Source organism: Manis pentadactyla, chromosome 11, assembly GCF_030020395.1.
Source record: "Manis pentadactyla isolate mManPen7 chromosome 11, mManPen7.hap1, whole genome shotgun sequence".
Classification (NCBI taxonomy): domain Eukaryota; kingdom Metazoa; phylum Chordata; class Mammalia; order Pholidota; family Manidae; genus Manis; species Manis pentadactyla.
In genome coordinates, this window is record NC_080029.1 from 671730 (window position 1) to 678718 (window position 6989).

General features: G+C 63.5%; 1 gene segment (V, D, J or C); it reads left to right on the top strand.

Moving 5' to 3' along the window:
* The first annotated feature begins 4959 nt into the window (after positions 1-4959).
* LOC118910660 (immunoglobulin gamma-1 heavy chain-like) lies at positions 4960-6703 on the top strand. The segment is given in 4 exon segments: positions 4960-5441; positions 5626-5670; positions 5799-6128; positions 6245-6703. Coding segments are annotated over 4 exon segments (795 nt in total).
* The last annotated feature ends 286 nt before the right edge of the window (positions 6704-6989 follow it).

A 6989-nucleotide genomic window follows, 5' to 3' on the forward strand; every position in this document is an offset into this window, starting at 1 on the left:
CCCAGCAGGCCACAGTCAAAAGCCGTGTTGCCTCCAGAAGGCTGCTCCAGGGCCCCGCGCTTGGGGTGAGCACCGCAGCATGGACAGGGCACCTGCACGAGGCGCCAGTGTCTGCAGGGGTCTCGCAGAGCCACAAGCCAACCTCACAGCCACAGGCGGCCTCCCCAAGGTCCCTGCCAGCCCTCACTGGCCACACCACTGCAGGACAGCCACCTCGGAGCGAGCACACGGGAACGGGGGAGCCTGTGCGGACCGGGACTGTCTGTGCAGCTGGGCCCATGCCCCCAGACACTGACCCCCAGAGAACCCCCTGGGCGTGCTCCACCAGCAGTGACACAGGGACAAGGCAGCGTGCCATCAGGAGGCCCTGCGTTCACATCTCAGGCACCCTGCCACCCAGGGCTTCCCTGCTCACACACATAGCGGCCACCACCCTGTCTTTGCAGGGCGGCCTGGGGAGGAGAGGGGGTCAGGTGTGCTGCCCGCCGCCTCCCAGGAAGTCACATGCCCACAAGCATGGGCCCATGGCACCGAGGGAGGGGCCCATGCACTGGGCACAGAGGCCGGGGATAAGGCCTTCGAGGAGAGCACCTCGGCCGCAGCCCAGGGGCCTCACCTGAGACCCTGCCACCACCCTAAGCGTCCCAGGAACACAGAGAAAAGGGGACTTCCAGCAGGGAACTAGCTGTCCCTCTGCTGGACTAGGTGGCAGGCTGGCCTGGGCCCACGTCTCTGAGCTGGGCTGGGCCAAGTGTTTCTGGAGTGGACAGACTTCTGTGGATGGAGATGACTGACCTGTCCTGGGTTCAGCTGGGCCAGGGTGGTCATCTGGGCTCCTGTAGGCCATTACAGATCGTGTTGCACTGAGTGGACTGGGAGGGTCCAGGCTGGGCTTGCTGGGTGGTGCTGGCTTGAGCAGCTATGGGCTTCTGAGCTGAGCGGGGTCTAGTGGTGGTCAGGAGGGTGAACCTGCCTTTCCATTGCCAGGCTCGACCAGGCAGGGCTGTGGGACAGGCGGATGCTGCCACGGGCTGGACTCTACTGTGCTCAACTGGCCTGCGCTGTCTTGGGCTGTCTTGGGCTCAGCTAGGCCAAGGAAGCTGAGCACAACTGAGCTGAGCTCAGCTGAGCTAGTCTGGACTGGGCTCAGCCATTAGTAGGAGGTACCAGTTCCCACATGACATGCACAACCTGCAGACCTGTCCACCAGGAACCCAGGCCCAGGGCTGCAGTGGCTCTAGGGTAGAAGCCCCTCCACCTGGATGCTCCCCAGGGAGTTTCCAGACTCAATGATATGGATTATCTGACTCCAAATGAGGGGGATCTGGGTGATTCTTGGCAACCACCAGCGGAAAGAGTCGGTTACCGGTGGCCCGCGTGCTGACCATGTGACAGGCAGAGCTGCCCACAGGGCATGCAGAGGTGCCCTGGGGGACCAGCACCTGGGGATCATTCACTCTGAGTGTGTCCTGAGCAGGGCCGACAGCACCTCATTCACAAGGCTGTGGCCCAGGGCATTTGCAAATGGGACCAACACACAGAAACCGAGGGTCAACAACCCCCCCACTGTCCAGACAGGCCTCGGCCCACACTCGGCAGGGCTGGGACAGCACGCTGTCCCCGCCCCAAGGATGCTGAGCTCTGGGTGGCAAAGGTGAACTCTGTCCCAGAACAGCACACTACCATGTGTCCCCAGGAGGACAGCTGTAACCAGCACAACAGCCCCCATGACCACACGGTCCCACCACCTTTGCTCAGAGATAGAGCCACAGATGGAGCAGGAGCAGGAAGGTGGGAAAGGCCGGGACCCCAGGAAAGACTAGGTTCTCCTCTGGAGGCTGGCCTGGTGGGGGGCAGGACAAGGCCCGGCAGGCTGCAGGCTGTGGCAGGACAGCCTGGCCCTGCCTCGCTCTCCAGGCAGGAAGAGGGGCCCAGCAGGGCTGCAGCCACAGCCTGGAGTGGGCCAGCAGGTATAGTCCCTGCAGGAGGCAGACAGCCCAGAGCACCAGGACGGCCACTTCTCACCGTCCCTGATGGCCCCGCCTCCCCACCCCCAACACCCTTGGGAGGCAGCCTTGGACTCCCCCAGGCCCTCTGAGACAGAAACCACCCAGAAGAAAAGGGAACTTTGGGAAGTGTGCCACAGGTTTCAATCCCATTCTGAGTCTCTGCGGGGCTGCTGGGAGGGAGCCCACACCTCCGGGACAGCCCAGCTCCTAGGAAGCTGTGGGCACACAGCAGAGGTTCTGCCAGCACCCAGGAGCCACAATGGCCCAAGGCCCCAGAGGATGTGGCACCATGGAGACAGGGTGTGAGGTGAGTGGGGTAGGCTCGCAGCAAGGGCACAGGAGTGGGGAGGGAACCGGAACCGGCACTGAGGCTCAGGACCCCAGAGGGACTCCTGCAGCTGACCTGGCTTGGGGGAGCAGGCTGCCTGCGGGCCACGCACACAGCCCAGCACCGGGACTGGGGGCCATGGTCAGACATGCCCAAGTCTGCTCCGCAGGACACCCCACAGGGCATTTGAGAATGTGAAGGACTGGGTTGGCTCAAGCCTGGGGCTGCCCTTGACCAGCTGGGCTGGGGGTATGGGGCTGGGCTGGGCTGCAACAGGACCCACACAAGGATGGACAAAGGTCTTAGCCCAGTACCTGGTGCCCGGCAGACTCAGCACAGGGAAGGAACAGACCCCCAGGTGTCCTAAGAGTCCTGTCCAGGCCAGGGCATGGTCAGAGGTGACAGCTGTGGGGCCCAGGGCTGCAGCCAGGGCAAAGGGCATCCGGTGAGCCACAAGAGACCACAGTTGAGGATAGGAGACCGTGACGTGGGCTCTCATGAGCTCAGAGAGCTCCAGGCTTGAGCAGCCTGCTTGGTAGGATAAAAAAGCAGGGAGCTGAGGTCAGGAGCTGGGCCTGGGCTAAGGGGTCCAGAGGGGCACAGAAGACAGAGGCAGCCCTAGGAGATGTGGGGGCCAGGGCTGAGCTCAGGGACCTGGGAGAGAGGGACCGAGGGACAGGAGGGCACCAGGAGCATGGACCCCCAGGAGCAGGAGGGCCACAGCATGTGAGCGGGGCAAGGAGATCGTGGGGGCTGCCCCAGGAGGCGGAAGGACCAGGCAGAGCTCAGCAGGTGACTATGGGTTGGGTGGGCAGGACGTTGACCCAAGGGCTCAGGGGACCAGGCCGAACTGTAGCAGGTGACCTGGGATGTGGGAAGGGAGGGGGCTGACCCAGGGGCTGCACAATCCTGTCAGAGCACTGGAGCAGGGGGCTGGGATGGAAGGAGGGATGGGCAGGGGTCTGCATACATGGCAGAGCTTGTGTAGGTGAGCAGGTGGCCGGGAGGGCAGTGGGGAGCCCCAGGATCCCAGGGGACCAGGCAGAGCTTTTGTAGCTGAGCAGGGACCTCGGAGATCAGTGGGGAGCCCCAGGATTCCAGGGGACCAGGCAGAGCTTGTGTAGCTGAGCAGGGACCTCGGAGGGCAGTGGGGAGCCCCAGGATCCCAGGGGACCAGGCAGAGCTTGTGTAGGTGAGCAGGTTGCATCGGAGGGCAGTGGGGAGCCCCAGGATCCCTGGGGACCATGCAGAGCTTGTGTAGGTGAGCAGGGTCTTGTGGGACAGTGGGGAGCCCCAAGAGATCAGGGGACCAGGCAGAGCTTTTGTAGTTTACAAGGGGGCTGGGAGGGCAGGAGACCCCAAGTACTCAGGGGACCAGAGCAGGGGATGTGAGGGCAGTCGGGGGAGCCCCAAGAACTCAGGGGACCAGGCAGAGCTTGTGTAGGTGAGCAGGGGCCTCGGAGGGCAGTGGGGAGCCCCAGGATCCCTGGGGACCAGGCAGAGATGTGTAGGTGAGCAGGGGGCTGGGAGGGCAGAGGGGTGCCCCAGGATTTCAGGGTACCAGGCAGAGCTTGTGTAAGTGAGCAGGGGGCTGGGAGGGCAGTGAGGAGCCCCAGAGCTCAGGGGTCCAGGCCTAGCTTTTGCATGAGTGAAAAGGGTGTAGAGAAGGGGATGGGGGAGAGGCAGGAGAGCAGAGGGCAGCCCCAGGCGTGCCTGGCAAGACAGCAGAAGGACAGAGTCCCAGTTAGTATGCACTACACTGGAGCTGAGCTGTACAGGCACCTTGGGGACCCTAGCGCCCCCCATTCAGGGAGGAGACAGAGCCCTGAGGGGCCTGTCGGGGAAGGGGTTGGAGAGGGTCGCAGGGCAGGAAGAAGCCTTGCAGCAACCCGGTGGGCAGCAGTTCTCGGGCCCAGGACACCAGCTAATACCCAGGGCATGTGGGGAATTGCAGCAGGAGGGGTGACCTTCCAGGGGATGCAGAGGGAAGAATGTGGGGCCGGCTGGGTGTCCGGGGACCAGCCTGGGGTGCGGGAGGGAGGGGTGCCAGGCAGAGCCCCTGGGCTGAGCAGATGGTCCCAGGGTCTGAGGGCAGGCCTGGCCAGGGCCTGGGGCTGGGGGTGCATCTGGCCACACTGGGGCCTAGAGGTGCTGCAGCATGCAGGGGAGGAGGGACAGGGCAGGGAAGGGAAGGGCTCCCACTCTTCCTGTGGAGCAAGCAACTGACATGGGGGAAGAGCTGGGTCGGAGAGGGTGGGGAGCTGGAATGGAGGGACGCAGGAGGGATGGGAGCGCCCAGGGCACAGATTTAGGAGCCTGGGATAGATGCCCATGGATGGGACAGGAGGGGGACAGCCTAGGAGGGGATACCAGGGCAGCGTTTAGGGTAGGGGCAGGCGGCCATGGCACTGATGAGGTCCAAGGCAGATTAGGGTACAGGACAGGGATGGGGTCCAGGGCAGATGTGGGGTACAGGACAGGATGGGGTCCAGGAATGGGACAGGGGTCCAGAGCAGGGACCGTGTCCCCATCCAGGTGCCTTGGCTGCAGGCTGCCCCGGAAGGTGCAGGGCCTGGAGGGCAGGGAACAGGCCATGACGAGGGCTCAGGGCTCAGCGGCAGGGAGCAGAGTGCGGGCAGTGGGTGACACAGGCCTCCCACCAAAGAAGGGGCCGGCTGGTCCAGGGCACGGACAGGGCTGGGGGCTGCGGGACACAGGAGGCTGGCTGGGAGCTCGGTGCAAGCATCAGGGCTGTCAGGCCGGGCACCCAAAGTAAGCAAACGCGGGTGGTCACACGGCCTCGTCTCTTACAGCCTCCACCAAAGCCCCGTCGGTCTACCCACTGGCCCCCACCTGCGGGGGCACATCCGGCTCCACCGTGTCCGTGGCCTGCCTGGTGTCCGGCTACTTCCCTGAGCCGGTGACTGTGTCCTGGAACTCGGGCGCCCTGTCCAACGAAGTGCACTCCTTCCCATCCGTCCTGCAGTCCTCGGGGCTCTACTCCACCAGCAGCATGGTGACCGTGCCCTCCAGCAGGTGGTCCAGTGAGACCTTCACCTGCAACGTAGACCACCCGGCCAGCAGCACCAAGGTGGACAAGACCGGTGAGAGCCTGCCCACTGCAGACAGGCACGGGGAGCCCCACGAAGGCCCCCAGCATGGGGACGGGTGCCTTGGGCTTTCTGCCTGGTGCCTCCTCAGACCTGCCTCAACCTGGCCCTGACCTAAGCCCTCCCCGATGTCTGCACCCTGCTGGCCCCAGTAACCCCCAGTCTGCTCTCTCCACAGTTCCCAAAATACCAAGATCCCCTTGCCAGTGTTTCAAATGCCCAGGTGAGTCGGCCAGGTCTTCCCTCCACCCCTAGGAGGGTGGCCCAGCCCCAGCAGAGGACTGTTGGGGACTAGTGCCTAGAGGAGTGCTTTTCAGATCCTGATGCACTGGGCTCTGTCTCCTGAACCAGCTCCTGAAGTCCCCGGAGGACCCTCCGTCTTCATCTTCCCCCCGAAACCCAAGGACATCCTCATGATCGCCCAAAAGCCCGAGGTCACCTGCGTGGTGGTGGACGTGGGCCCAGAAGACTCTGCGATCCAGTTCAACTGGTTCATTGATGACCAGGAGATGCACACGGCCAAGACACACCCGAGGGAGGAGCAGTTCAATGGCACCTACCGTGTGTTCAGTGCCCTTCCCATCCTGCACCAGGACTGGCTGAATGGCAAGGAGTTCACATGCAAGGTCAACAACCCAACCCTCCCATCGCCCATTGAGCGGACCGTCTCCAAGGCCAAAGGTGGGGGTCATAGAGGAGACAAGGTGTGGGAGGGTGTCCAGGGGTCACCTGACCCCAAACACACAGTCCAGCCCTCCCCCGGGAGTGCCCATCTGTGCTGACCCCTGTCCCCACAGGGCAAGTCCAGGAGCCAAAGGTGTACATGCTGCCCCCAACGCCGGAGATGCTGAGCAAGGACCCCATCAGTGTGACCTGCCTGGTCACAGACTTCTACCCAACAGACATACACATTGAATGGCTGAAAAATGGCCAACTAGTGTCAGAGAACAACTACAGCACCACCCCGCCCCAGCAGGACAACAACGGGGACTACTTCCTCTACAGCAAGCTCTCCCTGGGCAGGGATTCGTGGAAAGGAAGCAATAGCTTCATATGCGCAGTGATGCACGAGGCCCTGCCTAACCACTCCACGCAGAAATCCATCTCCCAGTCTCCCGGTAAATGAGCAACTCTCTCCCCTGCCCCTCCCAGAGGTCTCAGGGACCCTCCAGGATGCCTGACTCCCACTCCATGTACATACCTCCCGGGCGCCCAGCACAAAATAAAGCACCCAGCGCTGCCCTGGGCCCCTGCAAGGCTGTCATGGTTTGTTCCGAGGCAGAGCTCAGGCAACGCCGGCCCACTGGCAGAAGGGATGGACCAGGCACTGAGGCAGTTGTCACCATTAGGGGAAGGCAGGTCCCACTCGGGGCCCAGGCCCAGAGCGTGGGGACTGTGCAGGCCACCCAGGGTTCTGGGACCTCAGGGGCTGCCTGAGGCAGGGGAGGGACTTTGCCAGTCACTGCAGCTCCTGCCAGCAGTCCTGGGGGCTGCAGCATGGGCAGGGGAATGGGTGAAGCCCAGGAACTCCCAGGGAAATGA